Source organism: Lissotriton helveticus, chromosome 8 (genome assembly GCF_964261635.1).
Source record: "Lissotriton helveticus chromosome 8, aLisHel1.1, whole genome shotgun sequence".
NCBI classification, from domain to species: Eukaryota; Metazoa; Chordata; class Amphibia; order Caudata; family Salamandridae; genus Lissotriton; species Lissotriton helveticus.
Genome location: NC_136069.1, coordinates 1,597,976,201 through 1,597,997,686, shown reverse-complemented (window position 1 = coordinate 1,597,997,686; position 21,486 = coordinate 1,597,976,201). Strand labels below are relative to the sequence as shown.

General features: G+C 41.9%; 1 protein-coding gene across 2 annotated transcripts in view; it reads right to left on the bottom strand.

Moving 5' to 3' along the window:
- The window catches only part of LOC144773554 (ecto-ADP-ribosyltransferase 5-like), a 358,428-nt gene that overhangs the window by 60,568 nt on the left and 276,374 nt on the right, over positions 1–21,486 (bottom strand). For both annotated transcript variants that reach the window (XM_078658649.1, XM_078658650.1), the window contains exon 5: positions 15,908–15,952. In XM_078658649.1, the coding sequence (XP_078514775.1) occupies positions 15,908–15,952 (45 nt within the window). The remainder of the gene's footprint in view (positions 1–15,907; positions 15,953–21,486) is intronic.

Genomic DNA, 21,486 nt, shown 5'->3' with positions numbered 1-21,486 from the left:
GAAACTATGGCACTCATTACGATGTCGGGCAGTTGGGTCACTGTCAGGCCGTTGGTGGCAGTTCGACCCCGACATCCCTTCGGTTCAACCGCTGCATTACCATGTTGGCGGTGGCACCAACAGCTGTCCAACGAAATACCACTGCCTCCACCAGGATCAGAGATGGGGCAGCAGGCAGAGCATTTTCCCAGGATGTCAGCGGTTCTGAGGCAGGCACTACTATCAGGATTACAATATCCATTTCCAACAGAAAAGGTTGTCATAAAGGGATATTGGGGGCCCCAAACAGGGCCCGTCAGTTGTGGGCCACTAGTAAGTGCAAGAGGTGCTACACGGTGGGGGTATGTGATGTGGCCCTTTTCCATGGTTGCAGCATGCCTCCACTGTGGTTCTGATGCGTTTCCGACTGCCAGTGTGGGGGTCGCATCGGAATGCGGTGGTCGGACGATCCGCATGCTTTCGGAGGTCTCTTGACCACTGTAGGTGCAAACGGCAGACCGACCAACCCTCATCATAATGAGGGTCTATGTGATGTATTTTTAAAATAATGTGTAGGTAGTTTGTTTTCATGAATTAAATACGTAATATTCATATTTTTATAAGCTCAGCGAGTAATAAAATATTTCGATGACTTTGTAGTAATAATATTGTACTCATTTAAAAAAAAAATATTTAAATTCTTTTTGTGTTTTAGGTTGTACTTTGTTTGATACCTGGTATATTCTCTATGTAGTTCAGAGGATATATTCAGCTATTACTTCTATTTAATCTAGTCCTTTTGTTTTTTTACAAATAGTCCTACTTTCAATTGGAGATGTTCAGATAATTTTTTAGTTTGGTTTGTTAGTTTAGGACAGATTTCGGTAACAGATTGTACTAGTCTAAATTCTTGGTAGCTTTGCTCTTTTTGTAAGGCTTCTTCTAATTAGTTTAGCATAGGTTGAGTTCTGCCTAGTGTGGATTTGAAGTCATTATGCCATCCTTCCACTGCGTTGTTTGCTACTGCCTCCTGTTCAAAGGTACTGTCATAAACATTCCATCATGGTGTGCGGAATTTTGGCTGGTGTCTGTGTCCTCACTTATGTATTCTGCCTACCCATGTGTCCTCAAAGTAGTCCATTAGGGGAGCTAGTTTGTCTTCATTATTTTGATAAAAAGGACTTTCTAATAGGATGTTTTAATGGTTGGCTACTTCTGTCACAGGGACATAGGCTAGTGCAATTCGTTTTTTGATTTCAAAGACAAATTGGCTGTTAGTGGCATATTCCACTCGTGCTGAATTTTGTAGCTGACGCCATATCCTTTGATTAAAATTATAGTCACGTCCCTGTATGCCTGTTTCGGGGTATATTTTTAGTATAGATTGCTCAAAGTCAATAATATGTTTCTAGGGATAATATTTGTTTGACTGTTGCATTATGTGGTTTATCAGCTCCATGTAGGTATTGCCTGGTTTGTTTGGGAGTAATGTATACACAAAAGGTATATTAGTTTTGTGAAAGTCACCATGTAGGGTGTATAGTTGATAGAATGGTTTTGGACACTTTTTAAGTGTGCCATCCATCATCCATGTTTGACATGGGGCTAGTTTGAGTAAGCGTGTAGGGTTATCAAATATAAGTATACATTGTGCATGGCTTTAATTGCGATATAATAGGAATATTTCCTCTCTGTGGGTTATTGTAATTTAGGCGCAGGTGGGGTTTTGCTGGTGGCCCTTTTTGTTTGAGGTATAAGGCGTTTTAAGATGGTAATCAATGGTAGCTTGCCTGTTATATGTTCTGGTATGTGGGGTAGTATATCTTTAAGTATTTGCGACGTGGGTTCTTGGCAACAAGTGTTTGCTTCCCTTATATTTTCTAATACTTCTCTCACTTCTACTTCTGTTACATTGCGAGGGTGGTTATGCTCTTTTACATTAATTACTACAGTCTCTGTGGTAGTTGCTCTACTATAACATAAATTAAAGTAGTACTTGGTACATTTCCAATTAATATGTTCTGTAGAAGCATTTTCTTGACTGTACATGTATCACATATAACACAGTAAATCTTTCCACTTTTGTTATGGTATACATTTTGCACCTTTTGTCATTTTGTCTTTATTTGCTAAAATAACATGAATATTGAAAAATAGTTAATAATACATTTTTTTATTAATATACAGTTGAATAGACATTTCCATTTTTTTTCAAAACTTGTATCTTGTATAGTAAAGTTCTGTGTTCGTGGAACCTTGTTCGGGAAGCTTGTTCTTGAAACAGGTGCTATTTTCTGTAGGAAGACAAATTGTAGTTTTATTTATTGCGTATATTATAATTTTGATGTTTAGGAATTTTAGGTTGTTCTGAGTTTTAACTGTTACTGTTTTAGTAAGTTTAAAGCTTTTTTTAGATATACATTTTTTGCAGTCTTTGATTTGTTCTTCTTGATGGAGTTTAGTTGAAGGTTGAATAATCTGTAGAAAAGGATTTAAAAAAAGCTGTGTTAGTAATTGTTTAATAAGAATATTTTCTTAAAGTTAACATTATTTAACTTTGTATTTTAAATAAAGTTGTTACTTACTTGGAGAAGTGGGTGTATAGTTGTATATATTGCAGACTATTCTATTGCAGGGAAAGTCTTGGGTGATTCCTTCTCTTCAAATGTTTGGTATTTTCTGAGCTGTTTTTGGCTAAATTACTGTGGCTTTTAAATTGTATCTTTCACTGGTAATGCTATTTTATTGGTGATAGTTTTGTATAGTTTAATATTACTGGTTGTTTTAGCTTCCTTTTCAATTATTTTGTAGTTATGTTCTTATTTGGTAAACGCCAAGTAATGGTTTTTTTTATGTTTGTTTTAGAGATAAGTTATTTTATTTAAAATTATATGTATTTTTTTAAAGTAAAGAAATAATATTGTTTGTAAATATAAATTGTTTGTTGTATGTAAGTGGGATGTAATATATAATATAGAGGAGTTTTATGTTAGTATATTTTAAATGTATTATTTTGGTGAAGTAAAATATATTTTATTTATAAATTGTAGTTATTAAAATGGGACATATTTTTTGTTTGTTTAAATAATGTGTTTTAAATATTTATTGCTGCTACTTATTATTTGTTTTAACAGTATTATGTAGACGATATTCTTGATTTAGATTTTTTGACATAGTCTCTACTTAGGGGTCGATTCCGAACTCGGTCAGAAGGGCACCGAATCGGGTTTGGCATTACCGGATCCGATTCGGAGGCTGAATTTCCGTCCGAGTCGTACACAGGTCCGGACGTCAAAGTACAATGCGAACAAGCTTGAAATCTCTGTCCAAATCGTTTCCGGATCCGAACCGCTCTGTACGCCTCGGTCACAAGCAAACCGTGGCGTACAAAGGAGATGTTTCACGACCGAGCCAGTACGATGCTCGATTCGGACAGCCGGATTGAGTCGGAGTGTCCTGCTCACAATAGCTCCCGGAGTGGGACTTCGGGGGTCCGTGTCGGACCCCCTGTTACCTGCAGCCTTACAACTCGGACACAGGGGGAGACCCATGGGTCTCCCTAACACAGGCATGTATGGTGCGGATGGCACCGACGCGTACCCACTGTAGAGGGAACACTTGTCCGCGATGTACCCATTCAGACGATGGGAGCCCATGTAAGCGTCATACGACCGGCTCCCTTTGACTTCTATTGGGGTCCGACCGAACCGAGTCCGACCGCATACGGTCGCATCGTACTCTCTCAGTCAGACTGCATGAGTCCAGATCGGTCGGAAAAGACCCCAGATCAGGCTCGGTCGGAGTGCTTTCCAACCCCGATCGGAATCGGCCCCTAAGTATGTTAGTTTACATATTTTTGACGTCGATATTTTTTTGTTCGATATCAGTGACTTTTTAAAATAAGTATAGGGTCTCGATTTTTTTGTTAATGATATTTAGATTCCAATAATTTTGTACGTCGATATTTGCGGTGTCGATATTATGTCAGTGAACCCCCATCGAACTGGTCATCCTCCCCACTCAGATCGCAGGACACGCACTTCACCCTATCTTCAATTCAAGCAACAGAATCAAGTTCAGCCATGTCTCCGAACTCACTTGAACAGACCACACCATCATCCAAATTCCGCATCACCAGCCTCCCGCCATCTGCCCTCGAAACTTCCCAGCGCCACCCACTGCAGCTGCAGCAAAGTTTCGGAGAGCCAATGCTCTGACGCCATCAACACTTCCCACCCAGAAACGGCACTCAACCTGTTCCAGGCTGTCTGAAACTTCAACACTTAGATCACCAACTGTGTTGACAACATTGACCCCATAAGACCCAGCAGACACCAGAGATCCAACAAACAGGCCAGATTGAACAAGAAAGATCTGAGAGCCACGAAACGTGACTGTAAGCACCTAGAATGGAAATGGCACACCAGCAAGGATACCGGAGATAGGACCACCTTCAAGACGGCCTTTATCCACTACTGAAAGAAAGTGCGACCACATTGAAGTCAACTCTAACCACAGCAAAGAACTCTTCAACATTGTCAGAGTCTTCATTGAAAATATCGACAGAAACTTCAAACCCCTGCTCACCCCTCCGACTTCTTGCACAACTCACACATAGAAGCCACTCCTGCCCATCAACGCACCAACTGTGACCACAGGATAACAGGCTTCATGAATTCGGTCTACTCCAGAGTCCCTACAACCCCCTATAAGCACCACAGTTTCTACCTCAAAAGTCAGAGTATCAGCAGTGATATCACCACCCTCTTCAGCACCTCTTTCATCTCGGCCACTTTCCCCAAAGGATGGAAACAAGCAGAAGTGAAACCCCCTCTCAAGAAACCTATCGCCGACCCCAGAAACCTCAAAAACTATTGTCCCTATTCCCCTGCCCCATCAAAGCCCTGAAAAAGGCCATCAATCACCAACTCAAGCAACACCTGGAGAACAACGGTCTTCCCACAATCTAGATTCGGCTCCAACCACACCACCAAAAACACCTTGATTGCAGCCACCAACAACATCAGAACCCTCCGTGACCGAGGAGAAATGACAGCTCTGATCCTCCTCGGCCATCAGCAGCATTTGACAGTTTTCCACCACACCCTGCTCAAGAGGCTACATCACATCGGAACATCCTCAAGTGGATCGTCTTCTTTCTCACTGGAAGAACCCAGAGAGTCCGTCTACCACCGTTCCCCTCCGAGCCCAAAGACATCATCTGAGGTGCTCCCAAGGGCTCATCCCTCAGCCCCACTCTCTTTCACACCTACATGACACCCCTAACCAACATCTTCAAGACCTACGGATTAAAAATCAAATCCTACACAGATGACACCCAGCTCGTCCTCTCGCTTTCAGAAGACCCCACTACCACAAGGGCCAACTTCCTCAGATGTATGACTAGCATCTCTGACTGGATGAGAAACAACTGTCTGAATCTAAACACAGACAAACCAGAAGTGCTGATCCTGGGCAACAACCCTTCCCCATGAAATGGCTCATGGTGGCCAACGGAACTAGGCCTCTTACACATACCAACTGACCATGCAACAAACCTCAACATAATCCTGGACAGAAAGCTAACCATGAAACCCCAGATCATTGCAGTCTCCTCCACCTGCTTCCTCAGACATTGCATGCTATGGAAAATCATCAAGTGGCTCCCCATCATCACCAGACACACCATCATCCGGGCCCTAATCACCAGCTGTCTGCACTACGGCAACATACTCTACGCAGTCATCACCACCCACCTCCTTAAGAGACTTCAGACCATTCAAAACTTCACAGCCAGACTTATCTTTGACCTCTCCAAATGGACCGACATCAGCCCCCACTCAGAGAACTGCACTGGCTCCCCTTACTGGAGAAATACCAATTCAAGATGTTGATTCACACCTACAAGGCTTTGCACAACTAAGGTTCAGCCTACATCAGCCGTTGTTTGAGCTTCCACCAGCCCTCCAGATACATGCAATCCACATCCCTGTCCCGTGCTCACACCCGTCACATTCACCGTAGCAACAGCAGAGGGCGTTCAATCTCCTACCTTGTGGTAAAATCCCATAATGAACTCCCTCTGCACATCTGCACCTCTACCTATCTCCTAGAATTAAGGAAGGCACTGAAGACCTAGCTGTTCATCTGATCTCTCCGTCAACTGCCACTTCCTCAGCACCTAGATACCCTCCCAGATGATTAGTCCTGCTTTACAAATCCATTGATAGATTGATTAATTATTGCAGAATACAACTGAAACACCACACCCCACTATGAATGACTAATCAGAACCTGAAGGTGATTTCGCTGAACACGCATAAGGCCACAATGATCTTATTAAAAGGAAAAAGATAATAGACTATAGCTATAAGATGAAATGCAACATAATATCCAGTCAAGAGACTAGAAGTGGGTTCAGGGAAGTTCTCTAAATGAAATCCAGTGGATAGAAGATCTCTAACGCTGTCCAGCATACAAAATTAAACTGGAAGTGCAACTCTTATTTCCGAAAAATCAAATATCATAATACTATCACAAATGTAAGGCAGTCAAGAGATATGGTTAACAACAAAAGCAAGAAAGACAACACTGAATTTTACATTAACATCTGCACTTCTAATAATGACTCTCCAGAATTCTGCATGCCTCTCAACAAAGGTATTACCAACCTACCACATAATGTATCCCTCATAAGAGGATGTGTTTGTAGCTCACCAATAGATAGCTTCGAGAAGAAAATCTCAAGTTCGAAAGACAGAGAAAATAAATTACATTCACAGAGGACCGATCACAATTCGATTGGCACATGGCACCTATATAATCCGACAGAGAGGCATTATACATTCTACTCAAAAACTCACACTACATTCTGAAGAATTGACTATTAACTGACAGTCAATATCTACTTTTTATACTTCCAACACTAAAATCAAAACTTTTGTTGTTTCAGACCATGCATGCATCTTAATGGAGCAGCACTTAATGATACAATTAGAGGCACATGATTAACATATTGACTGTGGGAAAAAAGACAACAAGAGATTAAAAGTCCTAGAAGATAAAATCAAGAATCTGGAGTGTACACAAAAGGGACTGGGTGGGGTACTCCCAGAAATAAAATGAGAAGGCACACAAATGTATCTCTAGAAACAAATCAAAAAAGCTATCTGAGAAATACAAGGCTGACTGATAGGAACCTACTTAAAGTATGGCAGCAAAAAAAGTCAACCTTATTGGCCATTACAGACAAGAATGGTAAAACCCAAATAGAAACCAAGGATATACTAGAAACATTCCATAACTTTTGCAAAACACTGTATAATTCCAGTAGATTAACAAGAATGGAAAAATACAATGCATATCTGGAAACCGTCTCACTGTATACGCTAGATCTGGAGGTAAAGAAGAATCTTTAAAAAACAATTACACAATCAGAAATACATAGGATCATACAAAGCATCAAGATTGGGAAGGCCCTGGGCCCAGATCGCCCTGCAGGCAAATTCTACACGGAATGCGCACATATCTTAATATGGCTCCTTGAACCACTCTTACACTTTTATGCAAAACCAGGAAAGATTGCAGGCTGGATCATCAGTGCCGCAATAGATGTTATTACCAAAGAGAGGTAAGATCAGCTAGATTTTAAATATTCCCACCCTACATCACTACTAAATATTGATTTCAAGGCCTATGCAAGAATGCTAGCCAATAGACTAGATACAGTAATACTCAACCTAATACACCGGGCTGAATCAGGGTTTTTAAAAGGCAGGCTAATATTTGACAACATTAGACTTTTCTTTCACATGAATGAGACAGTAAAACTTCTTGACACACCTACGGCTGCCATCACTTCAGATTTAGAAAGGCCATTTAACAAGGTCATATTTCCCTTTCTGAAGGCTGTATTGACCAAACAACTTAGGAAAAGACTTCATCCGCATGGCCCTTGCCTTATATTCCTAGCCTGAAGTGCACACAAGTGGAAACCTCTCAGTGCCATTCAACCTCTCCTGTGGATCACAGCAGGAGTGCCCATCGCCTCCCCCTTTATTACTATTAGTAATTGAACCACAACTATCCTTATTAAGAGACATTAGCAAAATTAAAGGGATCCCCTTCTATTCAGGTAACCAAATGGTGGCTGTCTATCCCTGTCTATCTAGATAATGTATTAATATTCACAGAAGAAACCAATAAAGCCATCCTCGAAATAACAGTAGAGATCAATAACTAAGCACTGTATCGGGCAACTCTTTTGACGAAGAGAGGATAAAGGTATTTCTACTAAACTTGCACTGCTCCTCCACGAATATAGGTTCTGCAAAACACAAATGACTACAAAACATGCTGAAATACTTGGGCATCTGGTTTAGTGGGGACTTAAAATCAATCAATCATAGCATTTGTAAAGCGCACTAAATAACTGTGAGGGTCTCAAGGCGCTGGGAGGCGGGGGGGATGCTGCTACTGTTCGAAGAGCCAGGTCTTGAGGAATCTCCTGAAGGTTAGAAGGTCTTCGGTCTGCCATAGGCGGATGGGGAGGGCGTTCCACGTCTTGGCAGCGAGGTGGGAGAATGATCTGCCACCGGCGGTCACTCTTCGGATGCGGGGGATGGTGGCGAGGGCGTGGTCTCTGGAGCGGAGCTGGCGGGCGGGGGTGTAGAGGCTGAGTTGTCTGTTGAGTTATGCTGGTCTGGTGTCATGGAGTGCCTTGTGTGCATGGGTGAAGAGCTTGAAGGTTATCCTCCTGTTGATGGGGAGCCAGTGCAGGTCTTTCAGCTGGGGTGTAATGTGGCTGTGGCGTGGGATGTCCAGGATCAGGCAAGCGGAGGCGTTCTGGATGCGTTGGAGTCGTTTCAGGAGTTTGGCCGGGGCTCCTGCGTAGAGTGTGTTCCGTAGTCCAGTCTACTGCTGACGCGGGCCTGGGTGACCATCCTTCCAGTTTAGGTGGGGATCCACTTGATCCTGCGAAGCATGCGGAGGGTGTTGAAACAGTAGGAGGAGACAGCGTTGACCTGCTTTGTCATGGAGAGTGTGGAATCGAGGATGACCCCAAGGTTTCGTGCATGGTTGGTCAGTGTAGGGGGTGCTCCTCGTGCCGTCGGCCACCAGTAGTCGTCCCAGGCCGAGGGGGTGGAGCCGAGGATGAGGACCTCCATCTTGTCCGAGTTCAGGTTCAGTCGGCTGTTCCTCATCCAGTCGGTGACGGCCTTCATTCCTTCATGGAGGTTGGTTTTTGCGGTGTGGGGGTCCTTGGTGAGCGAGAGGATCAGCTGGGTGTCGTTGGCATAGGAGATGATGTTTAGGTCGTCCTGTCGGGCGACGTGGGTGAGAGGTGCCATGTAGACGTTGAATAACGTTGGGCTGAGAGATGAGCCTTGGGGTACGCTGCAGATGATCTCGGTGGCTTCAGAGCAGAAGGGGGAGGGAGAAGCTCTGGGTTCTCCCGGAGATGAAGGAGGTGGTCCAGCCCAGGGCCTTCTCTTGGAATCCGGCTTAGAAGAATTGATAACAATCATTGAAAGCAACACTTTGTAGAAGATTAAATAAACTCTAACACTTTGGTCACCAAAATTCATCACATGGTTGGAAAGATCTGAAGCCATCAAAATGATTGTGGCCCCTCTTCTCAATTTCTTTACTAGCTGCTCCCAATGACACTCTCACAAAACAACTTCAAAACAGGAGACGTTGTGTTTCAGATTTTCTATGTAGAGAAAATGTAGAATTTCATTGAACAAGTTTAAGCTGAATAAAAACAAAGGAGCCATGCACTATTCAGTCTTCATGAGGCACCAAACTGCATTGCATGGCAAGAGGCATGGTTTGAAGCAGATACTCACTTGAACTCAATTTGACGGCAATTTGAGAATAACCTATTTTACTCTTTTCTTCTGCGTGCAACTGTATCAATTAAGCATGTCACTCACATTAAGACTGTCTACTTACATACCATAGTATACAGTACCATGCAAGCTCTAACAAAAACCTGATACGAAATTACCACTCTAAATACCGAAGTCAATTTATGCTAAAGAATGGTATAATAGAAATCTCAAAGTTGGCATCAGGATTCAATGCTGGGCAGACCTTGCTCTCCATGTCAACCCCAAGTCTTTTGCAGAACAAGAAAATGGACGCAATCTATCTAATCTGCACTTTAACAAATTCCTCAAACTTAAAGTTGCCCTCAAGAAACTAGGGAATGCTCAGAACCTGGAACTCCTCTCGATATTAAAATAACTGATAAAGTCAGGTCATGTTGCCAGCCAGAGCACCCTTAGCGGGGCATGCATTAACAAATGGAACACATGTCAAAGAAACCACTCCATAGAAACCATATTAACCTCAGCCTGGCCCAAGATCAGGATTTCTCCATTTACAGTAAAAATTGCTCTCTCTTTAGCCCAAACAAGATTGCAGACACTCCAAACAAATTATATAAAATATGACTTACCAAGACTAAACAATGTTGGGACTTTACAGGGAGAAAAAGGTGAGCAAGAACACATGTTGTTCAGCAGCAAACATGTGAAAAGACTATGGATTAAAATCCAAGAATGTGTACAAAAAGCATTCAATACTCAAATAATGTTAGATTATACTACGGTTGTTTTAAGAACTTTCCACTCAACCACTCCACTCCTGAACTCAGACATCTACATATGACTGACCTTCTTCTGAAAATGGGTTGGTACTTGGCATATCCATTCTACTAGAATGTAAAAGTGCAACTTTGTATGACTGTGTTTTATTAGGAGAGCAGATAATCGACTCTACTAAATCCCACTCATTATGTGCATCAAGAACCCCTAGGGTCACAGCCAGATTACGCAGATGAATAGACCATGACAATATACACATATACTAGTTCGGAGCACCATTCCCACTCACTCTCCTCGAAGCTCTCTCTGCACCGCCACGCTCTGTACTATGTCTTGGGCTAACTCTCTCTTCAAATATGGATCACATCCAAGCAAGACCTCATCCTTCAATACAGAAGGACTCCTTCTATCAGCTCAAGCCCAACACATACAATATATCAAGAAGGACATCATGACCTAATCTGATACCATACTCTGTTCCGATCTGCTGGCCTGCCACACATTCTGCACATATGCAAGCACCCCAAATGATCATGGATTGCTCAAAATTATTCTCACATTGTGTGATGTACATATTGCAATTCTTCCGTCTCATTGTGAATTCATATCTTTCTTTTCAAAAAACAAAAAAAGTAGTAAATCTTCTGAATTAAAAAAAAATAAAGACTATGGTACAGCCACTCAGATTCCTTGAAGTACAGATGATCACTACCAGTACAGGCTCTTAGCTAACATTCTCTGAGAAAACAACTCAATGTTTAGTGGCCCAACAAAAGAAGGAGGTGCTGCGAGAGCAAGCCCAGCCATGTGCTAATAGCAGTGCTCACCTTGGATCCTGTCAATTACACCAGTTGTTCTTTTTATTTGTTTACATGTTGTAGTCCACCAGGGCAGCAGAGCGCATGAGATATGAATAAGAGGTACCACACAATCATGATTTAAGACCATACTAGACAATATAATAAACAGTATGAATATAGACCAGAGGAAAACAAAAGCCATTGAGGTAGTGTATGGTCTTATGTAGGGAAAGAGAGAAACTGTGAGAACAACGCATACAGCTCCAGAAATATAACATCTACGCAATAAATTAATTAATTATTAACACCGAGCAACTCAAAGTCCACAAATTAGTTTCACAGTAGTGTTATTTTTATTCTCCTGTTCTTGAAGTGTTTCAATTCACATCTTCATAGAAAGAATTTTCTTGAATAATTTCTTCAAGTCTTAAGCAGCCAACACGTGTTTCGGCTGGTCGTATATGACCCTAGACTTCCTCAGGGCTGCAACCCAAACAAAGTATAGCAAATATTACATTTTATAAAAACCATCATAATTCATGGCAAAAGTATTATAAACAAGAAGTCAAGAGAAAAAGATTTCCAGAGTAGTAGTCGTGCCCAGATAAAGATATGAATAATAGTGTAAAGCTTATCACCAAGTAAAATCTTGAATCACCAAAGTGTGAAATCATTGTGGGGCCAAAAATATGGCCTCCACACACTTTAGTCGTCTTAGGTCTATTCCACCTTTACAATTATAGGTGATAAAAAATAGAGTAAAAACTGCAACCTTATTGCAAGATTTCATACCTATACGCCTCTACGACATTCAATTCAGTTTGAAAATTATTGTTCCAGATTCCTAGGTATCTGTGATAATCAATATAAACATAGTATCACCTATACAGTATTCTTAAATCAAGAGGAGATATTCGTAATATCAATAAACATTCTGTACTCTGATGTAACTAACTTATCGATCATTAAAAACTTGATATGTGATATTGAGTCATACCCGTATTATAATTTCTGTCTGTCTTGTACTAGTCAGCAGTCATTTCAGATTATAAGTTTTAACGCTCTTCTCTCATTAATTATCGCATGTTATTCCAGTAACATTCCAGTTCCACGTTACTGGAATAACATGCGATAATTAATGAGAGAAGAGCGTTAAAACTTATAATCTGAAATGACTGCTGACTAGTACAAGACAGACAGAAATTATAATACGGGTATGACTCAATATCACATATCAAGTTTTTAATGATCGATATGTTAGTTACATCAGAGTACAGAATGTTTATTGATATTACGAATATCTCCTCTTGATTTAAGAATACTGTATAGGTGATACTATGTTTATATTGATTATCACAGATACCTAGGAATCTGGAACAATAATTTTCAAACTGAATTGAATGTCGTAAAGGCGTATAGGTATGAAGTCTTGCAATAAGGTTGCAGTTTTTACTCTATTTTTTATCACCTATAATTGTAAAGGTGGAATAGACCTAAGACGACTAAAGTGTGTGGAGGCCATATTTTTTGACCCAACAATGATTTCACACTTTGGTGATTCAAGATTTTACTTGGTGATAAGCTTTACACTATTATTCATATCTTTATCGGGGCACGACTACTACTCTGGAAATCTTTTTCTCTTGACTTCTTGTTTATAATACTTTTGCCATAAATTATGATGGTTTTTATAAAATGTAATAGTTGCTATACTTTGTTTGGGTTGCAGCCCTTAGGAAGTCTAGGGTCATATACGACCAGACAAAACACGTGTTGGCTGCTTAAGACTTGAAGAAATTATGCAAGAAAATTCTTTCAATGAAGATGTGAATTGAAACACTTCAAGAACAGGAGAATAAAAATAACACTACTGTGAAACTAATTTGTGGACTTTGAGTTGCTCGGTGTTAATAATTGCTTGGTTGAGCTATTTTGGCTCTTTGATCTTGTCGTGGTAACCGACTTGCTTCACCTGGAGCACCACCTTTACTTACCTGCATTGTGATACTCCTTTACATGCTGTGCGCTCAAATAGAAACAGTTACCGTGTTCTTTTCTGTATCTACGCAATAACCGTATTGGTTTCAAAGCATGAGCTTCTTCATGTCCATCTGGATCAATAACTAGTTTTTTTAGGTTGATTCACCAAAATTACCAAACCCTCCTTGTGTGCCTTTGACTGATGTCCGGACTTGTAAGCGGAGTGAGCATCAAGAATTTGTATTATTAAGTGGCTTATTAGTCTGTAAAGTTGTAAAGCTAGAATAACTGACTGGCAGAGATCCTTTGGTTGAGGATGACACGTGCAAGGAAGAGAGGACTCAGTGTAATGAATTCAACAAAAGGTGTGATGCCACAACTGGCCCTGCTGAGAAAAATGAATGGTGCTATAATTAGCAATCATAACCTGAAATATGTCCCATTATCTTTTGCCTCTTTTATTCCTATCATTGTAGAAACAGCAACCTGCTTCCAAATCTGTTAAATCTGAACCAGTTTTATGATGCACAGCACGTACAGGGTCACGTGCTGCGCCACACGCTATATGCATACCTTGAGAAATGTCCTAATGTGGGACCTGGGATGTTGTTTCCATCTGCTCTTCCTTCAGCACCGGTTGCTACTGCTGCAGTGGGCTAAGGTGTCACGCCATATGCGTTGTAACACTGACCATCTTCATCTGTTGATCTGTGCAACATCTGTGTCTGTTGTCAGGGGAACAGTCATCAGATGCATGCTTGCTATGTATGTGTGATGTCATCAATTCGACGTCCATTTGAAACTGCCTGCTTTACATGTAGAGTACGGTTGAACTCATCCTGCAGATTTTGTATTTTGTTATTAGGAAGTGAGTATTGGAACTTAGCCAGCTTTCAGACCACCTCAGTCTTATCAGTGACTCTTGCAGGGCAATTTGTTTACATGGGATCTCCCACTACATTCTAAGGAGTACAAAATACTAAAGTAAAGTACTACAAATCTTTACTGTACACTAATGTAATGGATACAAAAAGAAGGTATATTTCGAGACAGCAAATAAAGTATTGTCACAGGTGTTTATTGGAGTGAAAAGAAGACACACAACTTCTCATTAACCCAGAGAATACCTAAAATTCAAGATCTGGGGACTCATCAGTCTGTCATCAGGTCTCCAGGAATCTTATAACTTCTTCCTCTTTTTGTTACAATATTGGGCATTCCTACAATGTTTCAACGTATAAAACAAGTTTTTATCCAACCTGTGCATGGGCAGAGGGTATAAGGTGATGACGAAAAGCTGGCAATTGTACCTGATAAAGCTTATAGCAAGCCTATACATGCACCTCCTGGAATAGGAGCGTTATAAATGTTAATAATAATATATTATATATAAATGTACATATGTTAATGATATTAAAACATACTTAAATGTATTTTATAAAGCATTTGAAAGAATATCATAGCACTATCAATATTTCACAACATGAAATTTAGCAAAACCATGACCTATTGTCCTACATCTTGAATTCCGCAAGAAGCTGAAGACCTGGCTATTCAATCAGTCTTATTGTGGGACCATCTAAACTGTCTGGATTTAGGCCCAGCCTCACCACATGGCTACACTCTCCTACTCAGCACATCTGCACCCTCATGCCTCATGAGTGACAAGCAGCGCTCCTCAAATCCACCTTACATTACATTACAAAATCAGCCTTTCTGTGGTTGCAGAAACTTCTTTGGAACCCACAAATTGGTGAACCCATAGCAGCTTCAAGGGAAGCCTTCCCTCATCATGGGATATTCAGGCCACCCAACAAGATTTCCAAGGGGAAGCTGACCAAAGGATAGAGCTTAGCTGTGCGACTCTACTGTCACCTTTTTTCAGGACTTCATAAAACGTCAATGGTTTGTCTCAGCGAGCCACTCACCAGTCTCTTACTCAATCATAGTTAGTAGAGGATGACTCTACTGCTACTCTTCCCAAGTGCGATGCAGAATCGGCTGCAAAACACGTTTTGCAACTCGTAAAGAGTTTCCCTAATTGTAAAGAATGTTCACTAAATACTAAAATATGACTTATGTGGTCATCAACGTGGTGTTTTTGAGAATTGCAGGTTTTGCGACACCATATTCTACATTTCATTGGGCCCTCGATTTTTACCATTGACTGGAGAATCTTCTTTCTGGGGGTTTGTACTCTCAACTCAGAGGTCTCCTTGGGGTCTCTTCATATAGTGTAAATATCTAGTAATTGACAAGTATGGTTATTGCTTTACTTTATTCTGCTCTTTAATTTTCTCCTTCGAATTAAGTGGAAGATCTAAACATCAGCAGACTTTGGGTCTTGGTTTTAATTAGGATTAGTCCGAGGAGGATATGGAATTCAGTTTTTTGACCCCTCGTTAATCTAAATTACTAATGAACTGCGAGCCTTAATGTATAAACACCTCAGAAACAGAGTTGCGCTTGTATTTTCAATTTTCTTCCCGAGATATCAAAACAATCCCCATTAGAACACATGAAGTGAAGTCTTACCAGAATTGTAAAGGCAATATGGCAAAGATGATTTGGCTTTCATTCCTGAAACGAAAAGAATGCAGGTTTCAATCTGTGATGCTTCTGCAAGAACTCAAACTAGACAAATTATATAGATTTCAATGTAAACAATGGTTCCTCTTCAAAAAGGTGCAGATTTTCAAATTCACTCTTGCAATGAAAAATTATTAAACTGATTAAATTATTCCCAATACAGGAGACCCCAATCTTCACGCGCTCAGTGAAATCCTGGCGTGGCCATAGGATCTTTAGCACAGAGTTATGGGCCTGTATATACATACTGCTAACCTAATGTTTTGGAACTATTTCACAATTCTTCATCCTACCACTTCAATAAAATTCATACTTTTATATAACAATATATGTTTATGTTCAAATATATATGAAGTTATATTTAAGAATAATGATGTATGCATAGATGAGGAATTTGTATGGCTTGAACATTGTAGAAAGACTGCAGAGCACAGTAGAGAAGAAAACCAAAGATTCATTCTTCGAGTGATTGGAGGCATATCTGGGTTCTGAAAGGTGCAGTGGATAATGACTGTGTGATGTAGTGTTTTTTAAAGAGGTGTGTCTTCAGCTCTTTCCTAAATTGGAGCTGATTTGGGGCTGTCCTGGCCACTGTATAGATGGAGAAGGCTTCTTGCTGTATTTTTTACACTTATTTGTCTCCACTCCAGTGGTGCCCTGGATACTGATGATGTGTTACAAACCACTGGAGAAGGTGAGCGTATCAGCCTGGTAGGCGAAGGTGCTCGTTGTGATGTCTTTGTAGATGATGCTGCTAGTTTTGAAGATAGTGTGGCCGAAGAGGGGAACTAATGGTGATCTATCAAGGTGAGAGTTGTGTGGTTATATTTCTTTAAACCACTGATGAGGCATGTTGTGTTGAGAAAGATTCCTTTTGGTGGGACCAGTGTGGAATTTGGGAGATTGTGGGGCAAAGATTCGCCACCATACTGATACCTGAGTATGACGTGCGGGCAGCAGTTCTGAAGTCACTGTCTGGGAGAAATGGTTTTAATTTAATTAGTAGGGAGTTGGAACCATTAAATCTTAGTTTTGTTGATGATGTGTGTAGTGTCTTGAGAGTTAGAAATGATGGAACTAAGCTACCTGTGTAGCGTAGTCATTGGCGGGTACCAAGGCTACAACGTGCCCCTTGAGGTCAGTGCCCAGGTGGAATCCAAGTGACTTGCCCTGGATTCACGCTTCAAGGTTGGAGTTCGAATCTATCCAGGTTCATATTGCTGAGCCAGGTTTGAACTAGATGTTATGTGTCATTCTTGTTGAATTTGAGGGATTAGATGTTGGCAGGGTTAAGCTTGAAGAGGTTCAGGACATCCGAGTCTGGATGAGGTGTATGCAGTTCTGGAGATAAAGAATGTCTAAAGCAAATGAGACTTTCTGGACATGGCAGTGCAATATAGTGTTGGCACTGGGATAACAAGAAAGGCAAAAGAGTGTATGCGCCAAATGTCAATGCAGTTTCCTTATTATCTTGTGCAAAGGAATCTGTTGCTTGGTGAAGGCAGCAGCTCTGACATTGTCTAGATTTTCAGGACAGCCATTGCCCCAGCCAAGCTACCAGTTTTTCTTAATTTCCAATTTAGGAAGACGTGGATACCGGCGACTTGGTGAAAGTGGATATCAGTAGCTCTGATATTTGCTTATGCCAGGCAACCCCATGGATGAGAAGGAATGCCTTTGGCTGCAACAGGTGCTGGAGGGTAGATTAGAGTAGAAACTTGACAGTGGGTGTATTATCTGACAGTGCTCTCCGCCAGTTAATTTAGTGCTTGCTTGGAATGCAACTTTACATTAGAGGCATTTTTTTGGTTTCACCACTTGTTACAGCACAACACGAGACAATTGCACTGCAAGAGCTTGACCGGGTCACAATTCTGTGCCTGGAGGAATAAATGTCCTGTAAAAGGGCTAGCATTTGTTTGACATTGTATGGGAATGCCAGGCTTCTGGAGTGTGGGTCAATTCATTTTATGGTAATGATCCCCAATGGCCGCTCCATGTTGGGCTACTAGGTGGCTGAAAACAGTCATCAATTGTAGTAACATCTCAAATGTCCATGAGGGACACAAAGTGGGTGGGAGTGTACTACCCTCAACCTGATGTACTCTTTGGTCCCAATGACACAATTCATCTCAGTGGCCATGGCTGGTTGCTGGTGCCTTGACAGGTCATCCGATCTTGGTATCTATACCACTGAGAAAAGTTACTCTTACCACTGTAAACGATTGTCAATACAAATAAAGATGGAAATGTTGGTACACCCAATACATCAAAACTGTCTCTTTCTCAATGTGGGTATAGTGTTGCTCAGTGGGGACAAAGTCCTGCAGGCATATGCAATAGAAACCCACTCTCCCCAGTGTTGCTTTTGCCACAGTCCAGCTCAAGTACCTCAGGAGCAGGCATCTATTACTAATTCTGAGTCTTTGTGTGGGTAGAACGATTGGAGAGTAGTTTCTGCTGTAAGTGGGCATTTAGTTTGGTCTGGGGGCCCTGAGTTGGGTCTGCTATGCCTGTGTTCAATTTTCTCACTATTCTGATTTCATTAGGACGTTTTAATGCATTACATTTTTGGATCAGGAACTTAAATATGTATAGCAACAGCTTTATCAAACAAGCATTTGCAATGCACTAGGTCTCGCATTCACGCAAGCTTGTGCTATTGGCATTCATATTTACAATCTAACAAGGGATCGAAAAGGCCCTTTATTGCAATGCAATAGGTCTCGCATCTGCGAGCGTTTAAGCTATTAGTATTGTAAATGACAATGCCTTTTACTTATGTTTTGGGTTTTAAAACATAAATAAAAGACATTGTCATTTACAATACTAATAGCTGAAACTATTGCATTGCAATAAAGGGCCTTTTCGATCCCTTGTTAGATTGTAAATATCAGAGCAAGAGACCGGCCTGCGACGTCTTCAAAGTGGTGATAAATAGTGCAGTGAAGTTGATATGTAAGTGTTGTAAATTACACAGACAGAAAGTATGAAATGAGAATTTCAAATGATCCGAGCTATAAACATTAACAAAGCGCTCCAACACCTTTCGCTCTGTGACTACACTGTCGCTGCTCAGGAGGAAGAGCGGTAAAGGAGGCTGGTTCCTGCCCTCTCCGTGATTTGAGTGTGCAGTGTGGCCTTGCGTAATGTCATTGCTAACTTTGGCTTAATAGAAAACACTCCAGCTGTAGTCGGGCCCTGGCTTCACATCCTGGTGCAGGGCCGGCAGTGCTTTAAGGCAGACACGAAGGGAGGGAGGGATGGTCTCGGCTGCAGTTGCGGCCTCATACAGTGCCCCTGCTATTACTAGTAAGCGAGAGGTGCTGAGGTGGTGGTGTTGGTATTTGTGGTGGTGGTGGTATTGGTATTGGTGATGGTGGTATTGGTGGTTGTGGCGGTGGTATTGGTATTATTGGTGGTGGTGGTATTGGTGGAGGTGGTGGTATTGATAGTGGTGGTATTGATGGTGGTGGTAGTATTGGTGGTGGTGGTATTGGTGGTGGTGTTGTTGTTAATAAATTAGGGTTTTGAAAACAACCGGTCAGGTGGATTTAGTACAGATGACATGTAACACTGATGTGCTGTTGTCAGCTCGCACTCAATATGGAGGGTGTGGCATTTTTCAAAGGTTATAGCTCTTTTTTTCCTGAATTTTTGTGGTTTAAGCAAAAGGGCGCTTCTGGAGGCTCTAGAACCATAGGAGGCAGAGACAGGCAGCCGCGCAGTGTCTGACCTGCACCAGTGTCTGTAACAACAAAATGGCAGTGTGGAATTTCGGTGCCCATTGGTCAGCGAGAGGTCAAATGCATATTAACCCTGAATCTGCCAACCCAACAACCTTATGCCGCACCAATAGATAAGAATATTGTGAAAGATTTTGTGAATATATCACATTTAAATTACATATTTATAATTTTGAATAGATGGAATATAGTTATATACTGTATCAGTACCTGCAGTAAATGTATGTGAACCATTCCTAACATTTTCCAAAGGTTGTTATTTTACAAAAAACAAACTCCTATAACAGGAGTTTGTATTTGAGAAATAAAAAAACGAATGACCCACTTCACCATATGAATTTTGCCCCATAACGTGGGGGTCATTTTTCTTTGTTTATTGTCCTTCAATCTAAATAGTCTAGACCGTCAGGTGGCTTACCTCTGGTGCCCCTACTCTGTTGTTCCATCCAAGGAAGTTTTACACCAGCTGAGTAAATTTGACTCCATCAATGTAAAACTTGCAGTCTGCAAAACTACAAAATCGGGGTCGCGGAACCTTGAGTTTAGAGGGCAAGGTACTCCATAGAAGTGGACAACTTCCCACCCACCTTCAAATCTTCCCCACCTTATACAGATCAGTACTGACCCTGCTCCTCATTGGAATAGTCCATCCCAAATGATGGCCACCTCACACATTCACCCTGCGACCCCCTGCTTTTTTAATAGGGAAATTTTAAATTCTTCAAAAAAAAAACGTATTTCCTTCCCCCGGATATCACTGACTAAGCTATGCCCCTGAGTCTCCACTTTTAGGTATAGGTGAAAAGCTGAACTGCAATTGCCTAGTGCTACTGATCAGATGCCATGACCTATATTCAGTTTTCAGATATTGCATTTCAGGAATGCAGTGTCATGAGACAGGTCATTAAAGTCCTTACTACTCAGATCATTGCTTTGCACTCTTTCTGTGAACTGTATCGAGCGGAAGGGGGGGGGCGTGGCTTGATGCGTATGGAGTGATGCGTACTACGCGGAGTTCCCATCAGCTAAGCCCCATCCAGTGCCATCCTGCGGAACCTGATGGGCCCAGGCACCATACCGGCACTCACCAAGGGACACTGATGACTGGGGTGCCCCCCAAGCGGCAGCTGATGAGACCGCTGCGGCAAGGAGTCTGCAGCAAGGTCTGTAGAGACTTACAGGAGCTGAGCTACCAAGTTGGTGTCTGAAGTCTCCCACCGGGCCTTGTTGAGTCCCCGCAGCACACCCTCGGTGTGCAGCGGGGACAGACAACTGACCTCGGCACGTGACTGAACGGGAGTCACTGCTGGTGCAGACCCGATGAGATCGTGGCTGGGTGAGGAAGCTGGAGACCTTGGACTACCCCTGACAGGCCTCTATCTTCAGTGCCACTACGGTTGAGGTATGCTGTGCTGGGGTGCCTGCAGAAGTTGGGCCCCTGAGTGACTGCTCCAAGGGGCATCCTTTATTAGGGTGCTGTAAGGGGCTCGATTTTGAGGCAGAGGATCTAGAGGTTGCAGCCCCTGGGCAGGTAGCAGCCCTCTGCCCTGAGTCAGAGGGAGCACTGCAGAGGAGTGACCGGCACCAAGGCAGCCACAGTGATTTACGCCTGATGAGTGAAAAGGCAGGCGGCAACTGTGCAGCGAAGACGGGCCCGACTGGGCGCTGGTGGGCGTAAATCAGCATGGAGAGGCCTAGAGGTGATGCTGTTGAGCGACCTATATTACTTCAATGCGGTGGGGAGGAGGGCGCCTCGGGCTGAGATCGCCGACAACGCGT